Here is a 23,482-nt window from a genome sequence, read left to right as displayed (position 1 = left end):
CCTGCATTTTTCCATGCAAGGCACCTTTAGGAGGAAGATGGTATTCTTTCATCAGAATGGAGAGTCCCCTAAGAGCAGATATGCTTCTCTCATAGTAGGAATTCATTCCTACTGTGGATAGTCGGCCCATAGTAGGAAGTTGACCCCCAGCCTGAGCCCTTCTTCTCCATCAGACGACTGTTTCCCCCATTACTCCAAGACTTTGAGTGCAAAATCATTTCTCCCATCTCCTCTGTGTCTCTCCTCTCCACCATGTCTTCCTTGTGTATCCTGTCAGTGGGGGTGAGACACAAGGATGCTCCTGTCTCCCTGAATCTGACTCTTGGCTGGGCCCTGCTCCCTGGGCCTGGAAATTTGGAAGGTTTGCTGGCCTTGCTGGCCCTGCTCCCTGGGCCTGAAAATCTGGAAGGTTTGCTTGCTGTTCTTCCTAGAAGAGCAAATCCTTCTCCTGCCTTCCAGGGTGGCCGCAAGCCACTCCCTACTAGAAGACCTGGATGATGGGCCAGTAAGGGATGGGCAGTTCTGACTACCTGCCTCACCAGCCTCAGAGGGGGCACAGCCAGGAGCCAGGAGTCCTACAGTCTCCCAAGTCAGGCAGACAAGAGCTCTGGTTAGGATCTGTCCACAGAAGTCTCCAGGGAGGGGCTTGCCTGACTCCTGGCCAGGCCAGCCAGTCTCCTGATGCGCCATCTGGACAGAGGTTCTGTGTGATCTTGTGTATAAGTACGCTTGTGTGTCTTACAGGCCATGTGGGTGGCTGGGAGCTGCGGGGTCATGACCTGGCCCTCCTACCGAGCCTCTGGCTCCCCTGTGGTCAGTTTCACTTCTGACATCTGGTCAAGTTCACAGCTGCCCAGCTTCCTGCATGGCGGGTTTTTTTTTTCTTTCCCTTTCTGAGATCTGGGAGCAAAGGACCCCCACTATTTACCCCACCCACTTCATGACCACACATATAAAATTGCTGGATTCTTGTCAAAACTTACAGAAGACTGGACAGGAACTTATAACATTGGGAATTATAGGGCTGGGAGTTTGGAGGGGAGGGACCCTGATCTACACATTCAATCCCAACTAACAAAAAATGCTTGTTTCCAGAAAATCTCTTGGCACCATTTTTTCTTTCTTTTTTGTTTTTTTGCTATTTAATGTCCATCACTTATATTTTATGTGTAGGTTTCGGGAGGGCCCAAGAAATGCTTACACAGGATGCAAGGAGGAGGTGATGGGGAGGTGGACTGAGGGGGTCTGGAGCTGGAAGCTGCCAGCTGGAGGGTCAACGGTTCCCTCCTGACCCAAAGTAAGGCAGGAGAGACTCCAGAACCAAACACATGCTAAATTGCACTTGCAGCTCCCCACTGCTCCCCAACTTCTGGGGAGGAAAATAAATACACGAAGAATGTACCACTCCCCGGGTGCCTGGGGCAGGCCAGCAGGTGGGGTTCCTCCGCTCATTGCAGATTGAGGTCCATAAAAATGCCACCCGTGTGCAATGCTCCTAGTGTCTTCTCAGGGTTTGAAGGACCCTGGGTGGGGAGGGGTGGTGGTCAGTCTGTGCATACCTTGCCTAGGGCTCCTTCATGCTAAATAGAGGGGCAGCCTACTCATTCCAACAGCAAGCAAAACAGAACAGGCCAGGGAGGGGGGAAAACGCCACTGAGACCTCATGTCCCTTCCTGGCGGTGCTCAAGAAACCAGTCCTTTGCAGAGGCCTTGAAACTTAGGAGAAACCTGCCACAGACCTCGAGCCAGCATCTGTTTTGTTCTTGTTTCTTGCCGCGTCCTCCCATCAGCCTGCTTTTCTTTGCCGTAGCCTTCTGGGTGCAGCCAAACTCAGACAGACTTTGAGAAAGGGAGGAGTGAGAGCATTCCTCCACGCACGCACGCACGCACGGGCCCGTTGGAAGACAGACGCCAGCTCAGACACAGCAGTCCTTGGCCTGCCAAACCCGGGGGCGAGGAAGACAGCCCCCATGGAGCTCAGCTCAGTTCCCTTCCATGCTTTTCTGGCAGTGACCCCCAGCAGGATCTAGTCTCAGCCCAAAAAGAGCCATGGAAAAAGTAAGCTATCTTTGTGTGTGTGTGTGTGTGTGTGTGTGTGTGTGTGTGGTGTTGGGATTGTGGAGTGGGAGTCCTTGGTCCCTGACCCCTAGGGCTGATTCTAGGGGCCAATGTTGGCTCCAGGCCTATGCCAAGAATGAGGACACTAACAGATGTACCGTTCAGCAAATGCCATTTGGGTAAGCCTGACAGAGACAGAGGAAGGCAACACTCCACTCCCCAAGCCCTTAGCCTGACTCCAGCAGGGTGGGCCAATGGACCAGGTCTTGGGCAAACAGTTCCTCTGCACAAGGGTTGAGTAGGGGCCTGGAGTGGTAGAGGGTGGGCAGACTTGGCTTCCAGATGTGTCCCTGACATCAGGCACTCCGGATGCCCTCATTCAGAGTGGAGGATGTCAGCCTACATTTGACCTCCCTACTGCTGGGTGGCCTGGGTCAGTCCCTGCCTCTCCTGTGAGTAAGAGGGCTGTGTGGACTGGCTTTCAGCTCAGATGGGCCTGTATTCCTCTTCATCTTTGGCCAGAGTGGAGGAGGGAGGGACTAAGGAAGGTCTAGCCAACCACAGTGCTCCCTGTTCTCCAGTTCACAGTGTGGAGTCCATGACTCTGGTTCTTCAGTGCTGCCCGAGTCTCTGAGGTGCCCCCATTACCATCTGTGGTGTCAAAACCCCCGGCTCTGACACAGCTAAGGTATAGGAAAGGGAGGAAAGGCCTGAGATGGTAATTGGGGCAGCACAGGCTTGGGGTGGTCCTATCTCTCACTGGAGAGGAAGTGTAGTCAGATGCAAGGGCTCCCTCAGGGACAGCAACAGGGCTATGGTGTGGGGAGCAGGGCTCAGAGGCCCTGCACAGACTGTTGGGCTACCCCAGGGGAGGGGGGCGTCTCTGGGGGGGCTGGCTAGAGCATCAGTTGTTGGAATGTGGGGCAGGACAGGGGCTCCCGGTCTGTGAGCTCACACTGGGGATGTGGCCGTGGATTCGCTGCACAGGCTCTCCACGATGTCAGCTCTCTGGATGCGGCGCAGGGCGGCTAAGAGGGCGTCGAGTGTTGCGCTGTCTTGGGCACCCCAGCTGGCCATCAGGGCTCGGACCGGGCAGGTCTCATGGGTGAAGGAGTCTATGTGCTCAGGCTGGTAGCCCAGCTCGCCTGCCAGATGTCGCCAGGTGTCCCCCGGGGAGCCTTTGAGCAGCTTCTCTACCTCCTCACGCTTGGTCAGGGGCAGGCTACTGTAGAGGTTGCCGTCACCCTTGAGGGCTGCAGAGGACGGACAAGAGCACCCTTCAGTTCTTGACCTTTGACCCTCTTTCCTGCAGTGCGCAGAGAGTTGGGCCAAGGCACGCTCCCCAAGATGAGATCCTAGATAAGGCCTGGGTGGGAGGGGCCTGGACCTTGCTGACTCACGGTCTCTTCCTCACCCTCAGCTTCCGCATCATCTTTTCCACTAGCGTCCCTTCCCCCCAGCAATCATCCAAACAGACGAGGGGATCGGGCTCTTCAGCCCCAGACAACTGCAGCAAGTGTCCTAAAGCCTGGCTATGGGCCGCTAATTACCGTGCACACTTAACCACTTGTTTCCTAGAAGAGCGGGCAGGAGGCTAATTGCAGCTACTTCGGGCAGTAATTAACCCCCAGGGGGGACAATTAGCCTGATGAGTCTAGGTGCTCCAACTTGTAAAAGCCTCCTTTCCCCCCAAGTCACCCCAGGGGAAAACATTCCCTTCCCCCACATCTCCCACCCCGCCCAGCCTCTAGGACCCTGCTCCCCTGCTAGTCCCTTCAGTGGTCGCTAACCCCCCCAGGCTTTGGCCTTCCCACTCACCCTGGCCTGAGGCAGTCTGTGTGTGGGTCTGCTGGTCATGCAGGCTCTGGCTGTCCACAGAGATGCCGCTGTCGCTGTGGAGTTTTTCTCCCTCAGGTGGGGGCGTCTGGTTCACTGGGCGGCTGTTGGCTCCTTGTTTGTTTTGCTTGCAGCTGTTCCACCTGGAACCCAGGGGCAGGCCAGGTCTTGGGATGAGGGTCAGCCAATGCAACCAACATATCTGTGCCCATGGTCCAGGCCAGGGCCATGGTAGGTGCCCTCCGAAGTATCTAAGGAGCTTTTCTTTTATATCAGTGGATCTCAATCTTCCTAAGGCTGCGACCCTTTAATACAGTTCTTCGTGTTGTGGTGACCCCCCCACAACCGTAAAATTATTTCCATTGCTACTTCATAACTAATTTTGGTGTTGTTATGGATCATAATTATAAGTTTCTGAGATACAGATGGTCTTAAGTATCCCCTGTGAAAGGGTTGGTCAACCCCAAGGGGTCTAGACCCATAGGTTGAGAACCTCTTCTTTACAAAAGGCTGGGAAGTGATAAGGCGCCTATTTCTGCACACACACACACACACACACACACACGCACGCACGTACACACATACATACACATACACTGAGAGCTTTATGGGGTAGAAGAACTTGGTAAGCATTCAGTAAAAGTTGGCAGATCAAACAGTGCATAAATAGATGACTTCCTAGAAATTCCACTTTTCCCAGCTGACCCTTCTAGAATAATCCCACATGTGAACAGTAATCACAATACACATTTCCTTGGCAATTATAAGCAATAACAAAAAAAACTGAAAATAAACCAAACGTCCATCAAGAGAGGACTGGCTAACTACATTATGGTTCAGGCATGTTGTTGAATGAGAGGCTACAAAAGATCAGGTAATCTGTGTTCTGAGAAAACCTCTCCTGCCGGGGATTAAGAGAGGAAGGTGCCCGGCGTGTTCCCACTGAGTCTTAGAAAAGTTCTCCATGCCTACATATGATTATAAAAAGCTAACGTGAGTGCTTCTATAACAACAACAACAACAACACTATAAACAGCTGGGAAAATTTATCCCAAAGAGATTTCCCACAAGATGGGTAGGATTTGAGGAGCTAAAGCGAGGCTTTTACTTCTCACTTTAGAAGATATTGGTCTTGGGACTGCGGCTACTGCTCCCTGGCAGCAAGCTTGCACTGCATGCTCGCAGATCTGGATTCCATCCCCCGCACAAAACAAATTTGGTCTTGTTTGCATTTGCTTTTAAAAAGCGTGTATGACTTTGATGATTTAAAAACAAAACACACAAGAAAAGAACAGGACGAGCATTTAAAGTTGAAAATGCCTTCTGGGGGTTTTTCTGTCTTGAAATCCTTGATGTGGGTACCACAGGAGCCCAAGGGTGACATGGAAGTTGGAGGATGACATGAAAAGGAGGGAAGAGACACACGAATACCCAGGAGACTGTGGGGCGAGAGGGATAGAAGCAGCCAGCGGTGGCAGGAGTTAGCCTGGGAGTGGGGAGGGGCTGGAACCAGGACAGGAAAGGGAACCCTCTTCTGTCACTCCCCCCCAACCTGCCACACTCGAGAGTCAGGCGTGAGATGATGAGCGAGGATGGGTTTAGGGTTGAATTTAAAAACTGTGTGTGTTTTCAGGCCAAATCTCTCCTCCTCCCTCACTGTGTCCTCTCTTACCTCTTGAAAGCAATGTAGGCCACAAGGCCCACAACCACAGCAGCCAAGATGGAGCAATAGACAGGAATGAGGTTGTCGGTGGTGCCTCGGGTCACTACAGGCTGGGAGCTGCCCATCACAGTGGTCACCATATCTGCCACTGTGCTGGCTATGATGTCTTGATCTGGAGGTGCCTCGGGCTCCTGGGTGCTGGGGGCCGTGCTGTCGGAGCCCTCTGGGGGCGTAGACCTTGTGATCCATCGGTCAGGGATTTCTGGGGAACAGGACCACAGGAGTTAGGACCTATCCAGGCCTTTCCCTTCTCTCTGACACCCCACTGTTTCATCATGAGCCTCCAACCCCTGACTCCATGCACACCGGACCAGGCATGGAAATGGGGACTGGGACTGTGCACATGAGTCAGGTTAGTGGAGAAGAGCAAAGGCTACATGACAGGAGACTTTTGTCAGTATGAGACCTTGATTTCTCCATCTAGAAAATGGACTCTCTGAAAAGAAATGGTCTCTAAGCACAATTTTGGCTTGGAAGATGGAACCAGAATTCTAGTCTCTGCCCAGCATCCAGGCATGAGGCAAACATACCTAGAAGTCTGAGCTGTAGGGACGCTTCAAGCTGGAGCACTGCCTCAATTGCTTAGAGGGATGTAACTTCTCTGGGTGGTGACCACAGCCCTCTGGAAGGATGTGGCACTTAGGTACCTGACCAGAGACACTGCCCTGCAGGTGGCACTCAGCCCTCTTTCTCAGATGCTCCAGGCTCTAGGCTGGCACTAGAGGTGGAAAGAATAGCTGACTTGCTTCTTCCCAGCCAGTCCTTGTCCTGTGGCCAGCATGTTCCTTGTGCTGTCTGACCCCCAAACAGTCTAGCCCTGGCACCTAGAGAAGTCTGGGTCAGACAGCTGGCACCCTTGGTGGCAGGAAGCAGACATCTAGTAGAGGGAGGAGCTACGAAGTAGGCACTGCCTACTGCCTCAGAAGGAGCAATTCTGTGCCTGGCCACCCATCTAGGCTTGCTCATGCCATTTGGGCATTGCCAGCCTTCCTGGCAGAGGCCCCAACTCCTCCTGGCACTAGTGGGTGGGATTTTCCATTCTGCCACCCAGCCAGAGGCAGAGCTAGGGGTTGTAGGCTCTGGATGATGGCCTGGGGGATACTTGTCTGGGCAAAGCAGCCTGTCCCATCCCTTCTCACTTCCCACGCTTGGGGCAGGGAGGGAAAGCAGACAGGGCATGCTAGTGGGGTTAAGGGGAGGGCACCTTGCTATCCAGCTCTGCCCTGCCCAGACTACACTATGCCCACCCAAGCTGGAGTTGAAGCTACCCACTAGTCCTCTGAGCCTTAGCTAGAGACAGAGATGCTTCAAAGGCCCCATTTTCAGCACCTTCTGAGGGGGAAGGCCTCCAGATGTGAGTCTGGAATCCATCTGGCTGGCAGTAAGGAGAAGGTTGCCATCTGCTGCCCAGTCCCACCCTTCCCCCATCCCAGGACTGGACAGAGCTGGAAGCTCTGGAAGCTGGAGCAGGGTAGGAAGTGTAAGACGCAGTTCTGTCTGGGTGTTGGACCCTAGAGGGTCTTTTTGTGCTTTTCTAGGATAACAGGGCAGGCTGAGGGTACAGCCTGAGCCCCAAGGCTGCAGCTATGACTCCGTTCAGATTGACAGCCCTGACCCTGAGGCTGATGTGGGTGAGCGAGGGATGTAGAAATGAAGGAGCCTCGAGGAAGGACTGAAAACAGTGTCAAGTGTCCAGGACACCTTCCCTCACCCCCTCCAGCCTCTCTAATGGGGGTGGAGACGAGATCCAGATGTGGCCCTGTCCCCTAGCATTCCAACCCACTAAGCCCTTGGCAGGTCCTGACAGCCATTTCCGGAATGAGCGCTATCAGGAGGAAGAGGGAGCAGGTGACCCCTCCTAAACTTCAATGTGGTGAGGGGGCCGGGCGTCTGCCCCAAGGCTGCGTGAGTCACCATGTTGACACTTGAAATGTATATGCAGAAAAGTATGCTACATTGGACAAGGGGGGGGGGCTGCCAACTCAAGAATCAAATTCCATTTCCTGAAAGGGTTGCTTGGCCTCAGGGCTAACATTTAACCCTTCAGAGGTCCGAGCAGAAAGGAGAACATAGGGATAAGTGTTCCTCAGGGGTGCCTTCTGCCGAGATGGCTGGGAAAGTAGGGTGGCATCTGGGAGGAAATAATTCTCTAAACAGTGGGGTCCGCTCCTCTGCCAACCAGGCCACCCTCTGGCCCTAATCACAGCCCTGACCCTGAACCCCACTGTCTACTGCCTGGCTGCTGAAGCTCTCTCCCGGCTCAGCCTAGCTTCTGAGGCCACATGCCTGTCTTGGCCCATGAAAATCTCGACCAGAGCCACAGGGAGCCCATCTATTCAGTAAAAACACTGCAAACATATTTAGGGCCTCGATGCAGCTTACCAGCCTTCTCCACTCTGCTACTTGAGCAAGCCTAAGTCTGGGTATGGGGGAGGCTCTGCCTGGTTGTCAGGAGCCCCCTCCGCCCCAAGGACAGGGGATCTGTCTGTATCTTCTGCTCAACTAGAGGCTGACGGAAAGCGGAACCGCTGCCTCCATCAGAGTGGATAATCTCCAAAGCTATCTTCTCCCTCCAGGAACTAGGGGCTGGGCTGTGGTGCCCCCCTCATTGAACCAGTGCCAAGGGCTATCCCTCTCCAGCAAAACCAGGGACTCCCTGAAGACGGCACTCTTGCCTGCTCAGTGTGAGCACACCCGAGGTTAGGGTCCATGGGCATGGCCACAAGCTGGTGGACAGAATGGGAAAGCGCCACCAGCTTGCCTCCCAGTGCCCTCTGAGATGAACACTACCAACCAGTGACCATGGTGGCTGTGCCCTGACTCCCAGGTGCCTCCTCTCCCAGGATCCCCCATCTCCTTGAGGCGAGCTATCAGGATAAGGCAGGCCCACCCAGCTCCTACAGCTCCCCCAGTAGACAAGAGCCTTCCAAGCATACCCCACCTTATCCTACCCTCTCCCCCAACCCATAATTACCACTCTCCTTTGTCCACAGAACTACTTCCCTCATTACCAGACCAGTTACTGCAGTAACTATATCTCACTAACTGCGGCGATGCCTGCACCTCATCCACACACACACACACCATGAGAGGAATGTGCCGTCTGCCCCCAACAACCCTATGGCCATCAAAAGCAGGTCCAGAGCCAAGCGGAACCTCCCTGTTGTCACTCCGAGCTGAATTGATGTGGGATTGCTACCGCCATCATCACCTGCATCTGGCCTCATAGCTGAAGGGTCCTCACTCCTGTAGGTCACCAGGCCCACTCCAGCTCAGAAAACCTGCCTCAGGCCCGAAGGAGGCCTGCTTCAGACTCTGGCATCTATGGCTCCTTCCAGATGCCGTTTGCCACCCACGTAATCTCTGGAAGAGGAGTTAGGAAGACTTCTTGCAGTGAACACTAAGCCGGGCTTTCCCAACGTCAGTCCAAAGGAGTTAGTGAAAAGGGTTTTGCGCTGAAGTCGAATCTGGAATCATCACTTCTGTTCCCTTATCAAGAGGGAACTAAGAGGGTGCTTACCAGGTCAAGGCCCGCCGGGGTTCTTATGACCCCTAGAGGGCGCCCTTCCTCACAAATCCAGCCCTACGCCCCCACATCACCTAGCCAGGAACTGTACTCACCCTCGCACTCGGCGTCAGCCCAGGGCTTGCACTCCCGTAACTCACGCTCAGTGTCCTCGCACACCGTGCAGGGCAGGCATGGATCCACGTGGTTGGCTTCGTCTGAGTATGTGCCCTCTGGGCACTCTTCACACACTGTGTTCTGTTTGTCCTGGCAGGAGAACACGAGTCCCGAGCCCACCTCACACACGCTGCACGCCTCGCAGCGGCCAGTCTCCTCGTCCTGGTAGTAGCCATAGGCACAGCGGCACACTGCATCATCTGCCTCAACACAGGGAGCCGACATGCTCTGCAGGCCCAGGCATTCGGTGCACGGCTTGCACGGCTCGGTGGCGCTCACCACATCAGAGAATGTCACACCTGAGGACACAGGCACAGATGGGGAAGCATCAGCCTCAGAACTTAGTCACTTGGGATGAAGCGCCTCTGCCTGAGCTGTCTTTCTCTGACCCAGTGCACAGGGGCCGTTTCCAAGCTCACTTTGGCCTCACTCTGAAGTAGGGGATGCGAACTCTGGAAACTCAGAGTAGCTTTGGGGGAGGGAGGACGGTATTTGCCTGCTGAGAAGAGATCAGGGAAGGAGGGAAGAGGCAGAGCCAGCCTCTTCCATCTTAGGAAGAGAAGTACCAACAAGACTACAGGAGGAGCTGTATTTGCTGGGGTGTTGAAGAAGCTGAGAAGCAGGGAAAGAGGAGATGCTTTGCATGTAGGGGTGGAGAATGGGGACCTACAGTGAGCATCCACGTTGACGGGGTACAAAGGCACCAAGGGTCATATCCTGGGAAGTGTGGGTGCGGTGGTGAGGCAAATGATGGAGAAAAGTAAAATGCCAGAAGTGGAGACAGGGGAGAGAAAACAAACAGGCAGGAAGCCTGGGCAACACATCCATTTCTAGTCGGTTCCCACAGAGGTACCCTGTTTTCTTTTCCTAGGGATGAGACAAATCTGCTTCAAAACTCACATCCATAACTTATTAAATCTGTGAGCTAAACCTTTCTGAACAGTTTCCTTTCTCTGTGAAACAGAAAATAATAGCCAGATATGGTAGGGTACAGGAGGATCGTGAATTCAAGGCCAACCTGCTCTACAGAGTGATATTTGAGGTTAGCCTGGTCAACACAGTGAGAACCTGTCTCAAAACTAAATAAATCAGTAACATCCCCACCCCATAGGGTTCTGATGGAGAATACGTGGCAGGCTCCACGGATGAGCGGTAATAAGGACTTCCGTGATTGAGATATAGCCAGATAGAAGAAAGCACCTGTCTGGCGGGACATCTGATCTCTTCAAATGAGAGGGTGCGGATATGGGGGTGGGGTGGGGGCTAGGCACACTGGATGGAAAGAGCAAGCTGGCTCCTGGGAAACACACAGAAATTAGCTGGAAGACCGCTGGGAGCAGGTTTTGGATGGTGTGAAAACTGTGGTCTTTTTTGGCAGAGCATGAAGGCAGGGGCTTAATGGGCTTCCTAGTGGAAACGTTTTGTGAGGATGGAGGGAAAGCCCGCTGGGGTCTCCAGCCCATAAAGTAGGCTCGTAAAGGCAGCCTGTTAACACAGCTGGAGAGGAGTGTGGAGGGGAACCCAAGGGGGAGGGCAGAGAAAGGGAGTAAGGAGGGGAGGCTGCTGCAGCCCCCTCTGAGCCGCCCTTCTTTCTCTCCCCTAATACCTGACATGGTCCTCCCCTGAGCTCTGAAGCCACCGGCTGCTGAAGAAGGATGCCTTGGGGTGGGGAGCATGGCCTAGGGCATCTACATCTGCCTTGGGAGAGAGACTCTGAAGCCAAGGAAGGTCAGGTACCACCTTCCAAGGGTGCAGAGCCTTCCCATCTGGCCCAGGGGTCTGACTGCTGGGGAGAAGGTCACAAAAGTTATAAGTACAGTGATAGAAATACATGGGTTTGAGAACACTAAGGAGTGGGGGTGCTTGAAGGTGGGACAGGCTCAGGAGGTGGCATGCAGAGGTAAGACTAGGCTCACAGGTAGTCTCAGAGTCCCCAGCTCTGTATTCTGTTACCAGCAGCTCTCCTAGTGGGGACAGCGTGCCAGGCGGATGCAGAATCCTACTGGGGCAGCAGCAGAGCAATGAGGTATCAAGCAGCAGAGACCAAGACTCCTGGTCCCATGGGACACAGAACTCACAGGAGGATGAGAACAGAGCTGTCATCCTCCTGTCCCTGTTCGCCACCACTCTCAGAAGATGGGATTGTTTCCTTCTGAGGGAAATGCCAGGCAGTTCCCCTCTGCTGCTCCCACCTGGTGCCATCCCATAGTAAAAGGGCACCCTTGTGCTCCAGCCCCTGTCCTTCCTGGCATCAGAAAGCTACAGAGCAGTGACCTAGAGGAGGGGCAGTTGTACCCTCCCAGGATCCCCCAAGGTCAGTTTCCAGGGCAGCCAGGATTTGATCCTCCTTCCCCTCCCCCCAAACCCACAGAGGGTAGGCTGCAACCATTGATCTTGCAATGCAGAAGGTATTTTTAGCTGGGCTAAGCAGCAGCTTCTTCTTGCCTGGCCACACTCTTCCACTGGCCTCTCTGCTTGGGGGATCCCCCATCAGGTCCCCCTCCTCCACCTGCACACTCCATTTCCTCAGCATCCCTCTGCCTTTTATATCATCTCCTGCTCACTTCTAGTGACCATACAGAGGTTGGCAGGGGACTTGCCAGGAGGCGGAACACTGGCAAGCGCTGTTCCGCACATGCTACACCTTCCCCCTTTGCCAGCCTGTACTCACTGTCCAGACAGGGTTCACACACAGTCTGGTTGGCTCCACAAGGCTGGGCCACGCCTTCACCCAAGTTGCAGGCTTTGCAGCATTCTCCGCTATGGGTGTACAAGCCCGTGGAACATGTCCCCTCGGCACCTCCAAGGGACACCTAGGTGGAAGAAGATCAGAGGGTCAGTCTGACAGGAGAAGGGGGGGGTGGTATCTTCCAGGGGATCAAACGCCTCCCTCTTAATACCTTCTATTGGAACCACCTGAGCTGGGATGAGCTCACCCGGGAGGCATTAGGAGGATCAAAGCTGGCAGGAAGAAAGGCTGAGGGGGGACAGTGCGCCCTTGACTGCTGCTGGGGTGTGAGGTCACAGCCTCGGTGGCTAACCTTCTGCAAAGTTCACCTTGGGGTTACAGCCCCTCATGGAGCCCTGAGGATACACCGCATGGGGAGGGCAGCCTTGGACCGACTTCCAGAATGACTGGACAGGTTGCATGCTCAGGGCTCCTGGCCAAGGGGGCCAGTGGAGCTGAAATCTGGCCCATACTCGGTTTGCTAAGCCTCACACCTGCAGGGCTACAATTACGCAGAGGCAGGGCCTTTTCCTAACAAAGGGGGCAGGGTCCTTCTCCGGGTCTCATTTCACATATTAAATGTCAAAAGGGAGTTGTCTATGTCCAAGAGGTCTGGGTCTTGGGTTCAAATCTTGACTCTGTACTGGAGGCTTCTGGCCTGCCCTGGTTTCCTTTTGGAGTTTTTCACCTCCCTGCAGATGAAGACAGTGACATCTTGGTGCCAGGGCAAAGGACAGGCTGATGAGCAAGTCTGGCGCCAAGACAGGGAGAAAGGGACGCCTGTGCCTGTTATCAGTAGCTGCTCTCAAGATCCAGCAACTCTGTTCCACTAGAGTTGACTTCCAATCTCTAGCCTGACTCCATCCCCTCCCCTCCCCTCCCATGTGGCCCCTGGGAACAGAGCTGGAACAGGGGGAAAGGGGAATCAAATTCCTACCACTAAAGCATCTTTGCTCATGATGGAACGACTTAGCACCAGATTTCCCCAGAGGGAGGGGCTGCGAGAGGCTCGCTTTGTTTCTGTTCCTTAAAGAACAACCTTAATGTCTAATAAAACTCCAAAGCCTTCTCTGCAGGCTCCAGACCTTGCACACACACCCCCTCTGATGCTCAGCAATTTGGTCTCTTGTTGTGAGACCAGGGAGCTTTACAAGCTTGCTCGGCATTCCCCTCCAGCTTCCATGCTGGACAGATCTTTGCCAAGACACCAAAACCCACTGTATTCTCACCAGAGATTGATGGGAAAGGAAATACAGATGTAGGGGGACACTGGGTGATACCCTAGGGTCAAGGTGGCTTCCATGAGCCCAGCAGGGACATTGCACGTGGCACAGGAAGCTGCCACCATCTCTTCCCAGGTGCCAGCGGTAGGAGTGCTGGCTGGCCACATCTGCAGACCAGGAGCCCTGAGGTGGGCTTTTCTCAGGAACTGAGATTCCAGAAGGGTCTGTTCTCATTTCCTTTCATCACTTAGGGCCCTGCTTAAATAGCACATCGTTGAGGAAGTGTTCCTGTCATCCCACTGCTCCCAGATGAGACAGGCAGAGCTACGGACATGAGGTTGACCTTCTATCTCCTGCCATACCTGGCACAGAGTCGGGAGCCAATGGACGCAACTGTGTAACTTAAGGATAGGAAGCTACCAGATGCCTTCAGTTACCTAGAAATCCGGAGGACTAACTTTGGATGGCGATGTGTCCTCAGGAGCAAAAAAGAAAGAAAGAAAAAAGGAAAGAAGGAAGGAAAGAAGGAAGAAGAAATGTGCTGTCCTCCAGTGTCTTTTTCCATGGCCTGGGGACCACACCCACCTCTGGCTCTGCAGTTTCTCCATCTCTGGGGTACTGGCTGTTAGCAACAGCGATTACTCAGGGCTGCAATGCAGCAGGTGCTCTCGTGTTCTTGCTTCTAGATGACTACAATTTTTGTCAGCTTGTCAGCTTTTTGAAACTTTTCCTGTCCCTTCTCTTCCTGTCAAAGTATCAGTTGTCACTTCTTGCTCCGATCACAGTGTGACCGGAAGAGTCCCTGTCTCAGAATCATAATGTGACAGTTCTAATGGAGTCTTTAAAATGATGTCACTGGACTTGGAAAAAAGAAAGAAAGAAAGAAAGAAAGAAAGAAAGAAAGAAAGAAACTAACTGTCTGGGAGCCAGGTGCACGTATGCCTGTAATCCCTGCATCCGGGGTGGGGGTGGGGCAAGAAAAGAGGATCTCTAGTACAAGGCAACCAGGACACACAGAGAAATGGAGATGAGGGGTGGGGGGTGTGTATGTGTCAAACATTTGGCCATAATTACTGCTCATTCCCCTTCTTCCCTTGATAGGAGTTCTTCATCACTTGGGACCAGAGTGACAGACAGGGTTTTTAATTTCTCTGTGCCTGTTTCCTACCAGTAGGTAGCCATGACAACACCTGCCTCAAACTGCTGCATTAAATGAGTGGGTGATGTGGCATCAAGGTTCTTTAGAATTCTTCTTTTCGTGGGTGACGCACAACTTTAATCCCAGAGACAGAGGCTGGGGGATCCCTGTGAGTTCCAGGACAGTGGGCGCTGTTACACAGAGAAACCCTGTCTTAAAAAACCAAACCAACGGGGCTGGAGAGATGGCTCAGTGGTTAAGAGCATTGCCTGCTCTTCCAAAGGTCCTGATTTCAATTCCCAGCAACCACATGGTGGCTCACAACCATCTGTAATGAGGTCTGGTGCCCTCTTCTGGCCTGCAGGCATACACGCAGATAGAATACTGTATACATAATAAATATTAAAAAAAAAAAAACCAAACCAACCAAACAAACACCTCTTCTCTTCCCCCAGTGTGTTCCCTTTGTAGACCTGTGGTGCCTACCACTGCTCCACATAACCAAGGTCAGCAGAGTTGGAGAGTGTATGCTGGGGGGGTGGGGCTGTATGGTCCTTGTGGGAGACACAGTAGCTTAGGGCAAGCATTCTTGCCAAGAACCTGCTCTCCCCACTCCTCCCCACTCTTCCCCTTCAGGACTTGTATTTAAAATCGAGGCCACATAATCCTCATTCACATCTGTACTTGGTTTATGTTGCCTCTGTCATAAAATCCTAGATTTGCTGCAAAAAGTCTGTGATTCTGAGCATCTTAGTCTTCCAAAATCTCAGTTTTCCTTTCTCAAACCCTAGCCTGAGCATGACTCCTGCACGGGGTGGCTGGGAGAATTGAATGGAATAATGCATGCAGAGCTGTCTGGCGTAGAGTCGGGGTCCAGTCGATGGTAGCTATTGAGGAAGTCACATGTCTTGGGGAGCTGCCGACTCCTGGGAAAACAAAACAGTAAGGGAGCCACCCGCCAAGCAGGAAAGTGTGACTAGAGTTCCGACTAATTGCTCCAAAATCCCATCCAAATTGATTAATTTATCAAAATGACAGGCCCATTTGCCTGATAGTTATATCTATTACATTTATTCATTTCAAAGTTGATAGCATGACTTCTCCATTTTTCAGAATGTTTACCATCTATTTTTGTCATGGCAGGGCTTTCCGTGCTCTGATGAACTGACTTTTTTTTTTTAATTGGACAAAACAGAAAATGCACCAGTGTCTGCAACTAGATGGATGCTTCCGAGGGCTCAACCCTGACCCTTCACTGAAGCTTCAGAGAGGGTTCCTCAGAGAATAGACGCCTGGCCACAGCCACATGGGGAAGGAGAGGTTTTCCAGTATCTGGAGAGCCTAAGCTCTCAAACCCAGGGGTAGGCACTGGCTTCCGGCCTCACTCCCCACCTGTCCTCTGGACAGCCACTGAGGCAGGAGAAGGAGACCGCTGTTGATTCCCTAAGAAGCTGCCTTGTGGAGACTTGGAGAGGGGCTAGGGCTCTGATCACGTGGATCAGGGGAGTGGCTCAGTTCAGAGGCACAGGGCAGGGTCTAAGGCACCCAGCCAGTGGCAGCTCAGGGCCACACCCCCTTTCATGATCTACAAGTAAAGCTGAAAAGGTGAGGAGAAAAGCCCAAAGCCTTGACTCTCAGCTTCCCACAGGCCACCTCTGCTTTCCAACTGGGAGAGCCTTGTGTCCCGCCTAAGTTTCCCGGGGTTTCAGCTTCCTCACCTGTAAAGTAGGAATTTAAGCTAAATTTACCTTGCTGGGACCTAAGGAGTATATAATGTAAAAATACCTAGGACAGTGAGGGTCACAGCGTAGGCATTTCACAAACGTTCTTATGTCCTCTCTTCCAACTCACCCCCTAGGGAGGAAGCCAGGTGCTGGAACCAGACTGGGCTGGCCAGGTAAGGTGGAGGCTTTTCCTTCCGGGAGCCGCCACACTATCCGCCCTCCACGCCAGCCCCAACGCTCTCGCTGCCCATTTGCTGCCTACGCCGCTGCATCCCTATTAGGAGCATTAGCCAGCCCGGAGGCTCCGGTTACAGACGTCTGAATGACAAAGTGCCTCCATTACCGGCGCGGCCCGCCAGCAGACTCGCCGGGATGCGCTCTGGTTTCAGCACTCTGTCAGCGGCGCAGGAAGAGGCTCGGACCGCTGAACTGGCTCATACCGAACAATCTGCAGCGGAGGTGGAAAGTAGAGAGCCCTGGGAACTCAGGTCGGAAGGTTCTGTGCCCGGTCCACCTTGCTGAGGCCTCAAGGCCCCCTCTCCTCCCCTGTGCGCGCCTTTTCTGAACTCAGGGATGTCCTCCTGCCCCGGTCCAGAGGCCACGCCCTCACCTCTCCAAGATCAGAAACACACAGCGCCTGAGGCATCCTTAACCGGGGAAACTAGTCAACAAACACCCTTGCAGCCACTCCCAAATCCCCGGGAGGAAGCCACAGGTACTAACTGACAGCTCCGGGGAACCAGGCTTGAGCTTTGAGGACGAAACCGGAGCTTGAAGTGGTTCTCCAGCCTCTCGCTTCCATATTCCACTTCTGTCTATCCTTTGGATGGTGTGACACCATCTCTGGTGTGACACGAAGCTGATACCCCCCCCCCCCACAGCTGCACCCTTGAGTAGAGAGAGCACAGAGCTGGAATGAGGTGAGGGGTCATCCGTCCACAGGACCCTGGCCCAACTTGCTTGCGAGATCTTGGCCAACTTGTTTAACTCAAAAGTCTCTGCCTCCCTTATCAGTAAGATGAAGATTTGGGGGTACAGTGCTAGATGAAGAAAAAGGTGAAGGGAATAGTGAGGACGCCACTTTTATTGCCAACCTTTCCTGAGATCTGATAAGAAATACCCAGAGTACTCCAGTTCTTAGCAAGACTTGATGACCTAGCTGGAGTTGGTGCCTCTGAACAACAATCCTACAGAATCCGAGACATCCAAGCGGCCCCTGCCTCATTTGAGAAAGGTTCATTGACTTTTATCGAAAGTTTAGCCAGATGTAGGAGGAATGATGACCCTATTAAGTTCTGGACCGGGGGCTGCTTAACTTAGAAGGGGTGCAGTGAGTAGCCCAAGCGCGCACGCAGCTGCAAAAGGCAATCCTGCACCTTGCAGTGCCCCCTGCGGGTAGCCTGGAGTTTGTGCATTCCCGGAGCTGTGCTTTGCGGGTACCGCCTTGAGCGTCCCAGCGCTACTCATCCCGAGACCTGGCGGGCGTCAGATAGGGTAGGGGGATGCGGGCTCTGTCTCTCTGGGTCCACTGCATTGCCTCAAACCGTATGAAAAGGCTTGCCAAGGATCCACTCTGGGAGAGAATTTGCCCCAGTGAAGCGGATGCTCCCTTCCCAGCCTAGGATGCAATTCCCGGACTGGGCGAGGCCACGAGAAAAAACGCTAGAACCCACGCGGGAAACGTCTGTCTGTCTTCGCTGTCCTCATCCCACTGTCCTTGAGTAGGCAGGCGGGGCCCCGAGCACTTTAGGATATGCACCACTTTCCATCTCTTTACCTCTTTGGTGGCAGTCTCTTTTCTGCCCTCCTTTAAGCCTACTTCTCGCTCTTCAACCTCTCTGCCACTCCCGAATCGCTCCTTTCGACGCCCCTCCCCCCCATTGTCTGGCCGGTCCCCATTGTCCATGCCCGGTCCCCTCTGCCTCCAGTCCCTTCAGCCGCCTCCCCCATTGTTCCGTCGCTAGCCCCTCACATCTTTAGCGCCGATCTCATCCCCCTCCTTTCTCTCCTCGGTTCTGTCCTACAACTCCCCAAGGACTAAGATGCTAAAAGGAAAAGTCCTCTCAGGATCCCAGAATTCACACGCCGTCGTCAAAAGAACCCAGGCGCCAGTGACTCCCAAACCTCCTTCCGAGAGACCCCTCCCAGTCCCCTATACCGTCCCCACCGTAGTACCCAAGGACCAGCAGCACTAAGGATCAGCATCGGTGCCACAGTCCTATCCGCATCTCTATCCTGAGACTGGGTCGCCTCTGCGCTCTGAAAGTCCCAAAAGCTAGAAGCGCCCCTGTGGGTCACGGGGCTCCTCCGCCACCCGTTTCCAGCATCTGGGACCTTGACGCCCTATTCTGTTCCCTGGGTGGTGGCACTCGGATCCCCTTGGGGTTCGGCTCCTGAAAAAGGTTAACAGGCGTCCCTCCCGCTACCACTTACCCCTAGAAGCAGCAGCAGCAGCAGCAGGCGCGACTGGTCCATGGCGCTGCAGTCAGCACCTGCCCTCATCATTCGCCTCCGGCGACAGCGCTTCGCTTCTTGCTCAGTCCGCTCTGGCGGCCGAAGGGTTGCGCTGAGCTGCGCTGCGCTCCAGCGCCCGCTGTCCGCCGAAGCAGACGGAGGCTCCACTCGCTCTGGCTGCGTGCGGGCGGGAGCAGCTGGGTAAAGGCAGTGCAGCAGCCCCGCCTCCTCCCCGCCCAGCCCGCCCAACTACCCCCCTCATCCCTCCCGGAACCGCGCCCGCCCAGCCGCTGGGCCGCAACGGGGTGGGGAGTCCGGAGCAGCCAAGGGAAGGCGTGCGGGGAGCCGCGCCCGTGTGCCCCGCTGCGGCTTTTCTGCGGGCTGTCTGTCCCACGTACTCAGTGCACTGCGGGTTATGCTGAGCATCAGTGTCGGATGCTGTGGATCCAGCGGGGGCCATTGCTCTCCTACTGATGAGGCCTGCCTCAGGGTTCACTCTTTAAAACATCTTCCTCAGTCTCTTGATTCCTGGTTCCCTACCCACCCCTCATTCCCGGAATGCTACTTCCCTCCTTTTATGATTAAGTCTACACCGAATTCCGTCCTGTCCCCTCTACTGCTTCCCACTTGTGGAGCGCGGGGTTCCTTGCGACATTCAAGGAGGAATCCATCCCAATATCACAATTTGGGCTCTCTCTCTCTCTCTCTCTCTCTCTCTCTCTCTCTCTCTCTCTCTCACACACACACACACACACACACACACACACACACACACGGGATTGAACCTAGGACCTCACACATGCCAAGCAAATATCCTATCACTGAATATCTCCAGCCTTTCAAAACCACGAGCTCAAAGAAGTCACAACTGTGCACACAGAAGCCAGGAATACACAGATGCACTCCCTAGCTCACCTGTACATGTGCTCATGCACTCACAGCTGCCATACCATGTTCACACATTTGCACGATCCCACTCATCCTACAAGGATCCCTAATCCAGATCAGACATACATCTACACACACCCCCACACATTCACATGTGTGTAGTGCACAACCATACTTAAACAAGCCCTCATCGGTACTGAGCACTCAAGTGAGTGTACAAACCATACACAAACACTGTTATCTGAGCTCCAGAGCTTCCTAAGACAGGGACAGTAGTGTCTTCTCTGAACGCCTGCTGCAGTAGGTTTTCAGTAACGCTGGCTCCGTAGAGGGGATTCAGTGGGAAAGTGGTTGAATGGACTCAAGAGGCTCATTCCATCCATGTCCTGTGTAGGCGTTCTGAGATTCTGCAAACCCGGCACATCAAATTGCTCGTACACCAGGGAATGTGCAGTCAGTCTTTCAAGAGAAACATCACCAGGCCCTTTTCTGGTGCCCTGCCTGGTTCAGAGCTGTGGAGGGAACAAGTCTGCAAAGCCTATTCCAGATGTTAGCTATGTCTGGACTTCAGTTTCCTCTTTGAAAATATGGTCCCCCAATAATGGGAACAAGGGACAGACCAAGAGCACTTGTAAAGATTTCCTAGATCACTTAAACTTAATCCATCCATGCACCGCAGAGGAAAACAAAACAAAATAAAACTATCCTTTGTAACCAATGAAGTCCAGCAGCCTTCCCCGGGAAGGATGGGTAGACATCATTGAGGCTTTGAGCATCCACACTCAGGAACCAGGGCTGGATGTCTCTGAGGACCTGCCCCTTCCTCCTGGACAGAGATGGCTTCTAAGATGTCCCCTCCCCCAAGGCTTTTACAGATCTGCCTTGCTCTCCACTGAATTCATGGGAGGCAGGAAGGAGAAGCATTAGTACTTCCAGAAGCATTGAGCTAGCTGCATCCTACCCGCCTATTGACAGTGTGGCATTAATTTAAATACTCCCGTTATTAATTTATGATCCCAGTTACTATTATTGCCAAGGTTATCCATCTCAACACAATTTAATACGACCCACACCACCATGGCTGGGCCTGGGTTATTAATAATTTCCATGGTCTTGATCATTCAAGCCTTACTCCAACAATTACAAACAGCCATCGTTACTATTATTAGCAGTATTTTCTATGATTAAGCTGGAAGCGCAGGCCTGAGATGTATTGCTGAGTGCCGGCAGCGAGAGTGGCTGCAAAGGGTGCAAGGGAGAAGTGTGGCTTTGGGAGTCAGGTAGGTCTAAGTGAGCAAGCCCGCCTCCTTCCTCCAGCATCACCTTAGGAAGGCTACACCATCTCTCCTGGCCTCCGCGTTTACAAGGTGGGGCTTTTGAGGGAAGACCGCAAGGATCAAATGGAGCAATGCAGTGTCCATCAAAGGAGGGCCTCGGTCCTCTCTCGGTCACTCAGTGTGTATTTATGGAGCATTTGCTTTGGAACACTTGCTACTGGCTGCACAGGCTCCTGGGCACTGGATATTCAACAGGGGACAAAGCCATTGTGGAACAGATGGTCTAGATCAGCGGCTCTCAACCTGGGAGTTGCTACCCTTTGTGAGTGGAACGACCTCTTCACAGGGGTCACCTAAGACTATCGGAAATAGCAGATAGTTATCCTACAATGTGTAAACGGTAGCAAAATTACAGTTATGAAGTAGCAGAAATGCTTTTGTGGTTTGAGGTCACCACTACATAAGAAATGGTATTACAGGGTCAACGCATTAGAAAGGTTGAGAACCTCGGCTCTAGATAGAGCATAGTTATTTGGTGTATGCGTTATTTTGTTATGTGACACCAGCTTGACCACACTATCAGTAGCACAACTGTGATCAGAATGTTCCTTTGTTGAGGTACCCCATCACCAAGACCACAAACACCTACCCCCAAACCAGTGCATACCACTATGACCACCACTGTCATAACCACCACCATCTCCATCACCACCACAGTTTACGCCATAACAGCTGTCTCTGCGAATCCTAGCACTGCCATGATCTTCTTACCCCACATCCCCCAAGTCATCATGACCTTGACCATGGTGAGAGTTAGCCTGCAATGTCAACTCAACTAGATTTAGAAAAACTGAGGCACATCCCTGGCTGTTTCTGTGAGGGTTTTTCCAGAAAGCTTTAACTGAGGAAGGTAGGAAGCCACCCTAAACGTGGTGGCATCTCATGGTAGGGGTCCCACACTGAGTTCGAAGGATAGCCAGGGAAGCACCTGCATTCCTGGTTCCTGCTGTGATGTGAGCAGCCCCCTCATGTTTCCACTTCTGCGCCATGGTTTCAGTACTTAGGGACTTTTAGGTGTTTTAGGTCCTCAATCGGTGGCTGTTTGAGGAGGATTAAGAGGTGTAGCCATGTTAGAGGAGGTGTGTCACTGGGGATGGGTTAGGACTACAAAAACCTTCCATCATGCTCATCAGTGCGCCCTCCCTGCTTCCTGTTTGTGTATCTGAACCGTGAGTTCTCAGCTACTGCCCCAGCATCGTGCCATGCCTGACTGCCTGCTGCCATGCTCCCCACTGAGATGGTGTTGGACTCCTCGCCCTCTGGGACTATAAGGCCCCAATAAACCTTTCCTTCTAGATGTTGCCTTGATCATGGTCCTTCTTAATTTGCTTTGTTAGAAAAGTAACTAATTAGCCATCGTCACCATCATCCATCACAGACAATCTTACCAAATCCAGTACTATATGAACACGGCCACCCACACTCCTGACCATTGCCATGACCATCATAGAACCACCTCTACAGACTCTAGTGCCACTGTGACCGTTATCATCACAACCACCTCTACTTATCCCTTAGAGCCATAGCCTGCCTGAACCAAACTCCCATGTGACCGTGACTCCTGGCCCCAAACTAAGTAGTCTTCACCTGTAAGTGGTCCTGTCCCAGAGTCCACATGACGTCCTTTCTTCTCAGCCCTCCTTTCCTGGTCCCTGAGAGCTGGGGCATGGGGAGACGACTATGAAGAGATGGGCCAGCTTGGCAGCACCAAGGGGGCGATAGTTTTCCCGCAGGGTCTTCTCGAGCTGCCTCCTGCGATAAAGCCGCTGCGTTGCTTTACAGTGGTAAAGGACTCAGCACGGCTCCACGTGCTGCAGCTGTGAGCCAACCTGAAGCCACAAACTCCTTCCTTGCAGACACTGAGCATGCCCAGTTCCAGAGCCTTTCTGTAGGACAGGAGATGCGCACAACTATATCCCATGCTCCATTTGTCGTCTTGGGAAGGCACCCCTGAAATCCCTTTGTAGGTGAAGTGTCTGAGACTTGAAGAGGGGAAGCCACCTGCCTCAGGAGGAAGTAGTGGCGCTATTGCTCTGAGTTTCTGCTCTGCACAGAGCACCACACGGTCACACCTTTCCCCATGAACATCCCGATCCCAGGTTACTCCTCCCCTCCATCCTGGCTTCCCTGCCTTTACCCTCTAGACAGCTGCTAGGGGGCCTGGGAGAAAGGACCTCCATCTCAGAGGGACTGAGTCCTTATCTCCAGGTCCCTGGCTGCTCCCTCTTGGTGTGCACAGCACAATACAGGCTTAGAGGCTTAGTGGGACGGACATTAGAGGGGCACACAGTGCCAGAGAGGAGGGGTGCCAACTCCCACCTTCCTTGACCCAAGAGAATGAATTCCTTCTGACTCTTCAGTCCTATGTCTGACCAGAGATGGGGTGGCAGGAGGTGGACCAGGGAAAGGAAAAGAAGAAGAGCTAGGCCTTTCCAGCATAGAGCATCTACCCTGGGCAGGGCAGGCAGTCAGGCAAGGTAAGTGAAACTCCTGCCCCCCCTGAGGAGCTGGCCTTGAGACACACGGGTGGAGCCTATTTGACGAGGGGACAGTGGGGTCTGGAGATTGCTTTGTGATGATTGAGTTCTGATTCTAGCTGAATTTGGTAGTAAGGGAAATGGGGAGAGACAGCAATTTTGGAGTCCAGTTAGATTAACTTGAGCATCACAATGGACCTTTTCCACAGTGCCC

At 53.2% G+C, this 23,482-nt stretch overlaps 1 protein-coding gene across 1 annotated transcript; it reads right to left on the bottom strand.

The window, feature by feature from the left end:
* Positions 1-1,143: 1,143 nt before the first annotated feature.
* Ngfr (nerve growth factor receptor) lies at positions 1,144-19,182 on the bottom strand. Its single transcript, XM_041663936.1, has 6 exons — positions 18,546-19,182; positions 11,971-12,112; positions 9,239-9,598; positions 5,567-5,819; positions 3,877-4,037; positions 1,144-3,311 (listed from the first exon to the last, which is right to left on the bottom strand). The coding sequence occupies exons 1-6, from the start codon at positions 18,615-18,617 to the stop codon at positions 3,010-3,012; spliced, it is 1,290 nt and encodes a 429-aa protein (XP_041519870.1). The 5' UTR covers positions 18,618-19,182; the 3' UTR covers positions 1,144-3,009.
* Positions 19,183-23,482: the final 4,300 nt, after the last annotated feature.

This window comes from Microtus oregoni, unplaced genomic scaffold (assembly GCF_018167655.1).
Source record: "Microtus oregoni isolate MIOR12 unplaced genomic scaffold, Mior012 000015F_ref0000493, whole genome shotgun sequence".
NCBI lineage: Eukaryota > Metazoa > Chordata > Mammalia > Rodentia > Cricetidae > Microtus > Microtus oregoni.
This window is presented reverse-complemented; position numbering and strand designations above follow the sequence as displayed.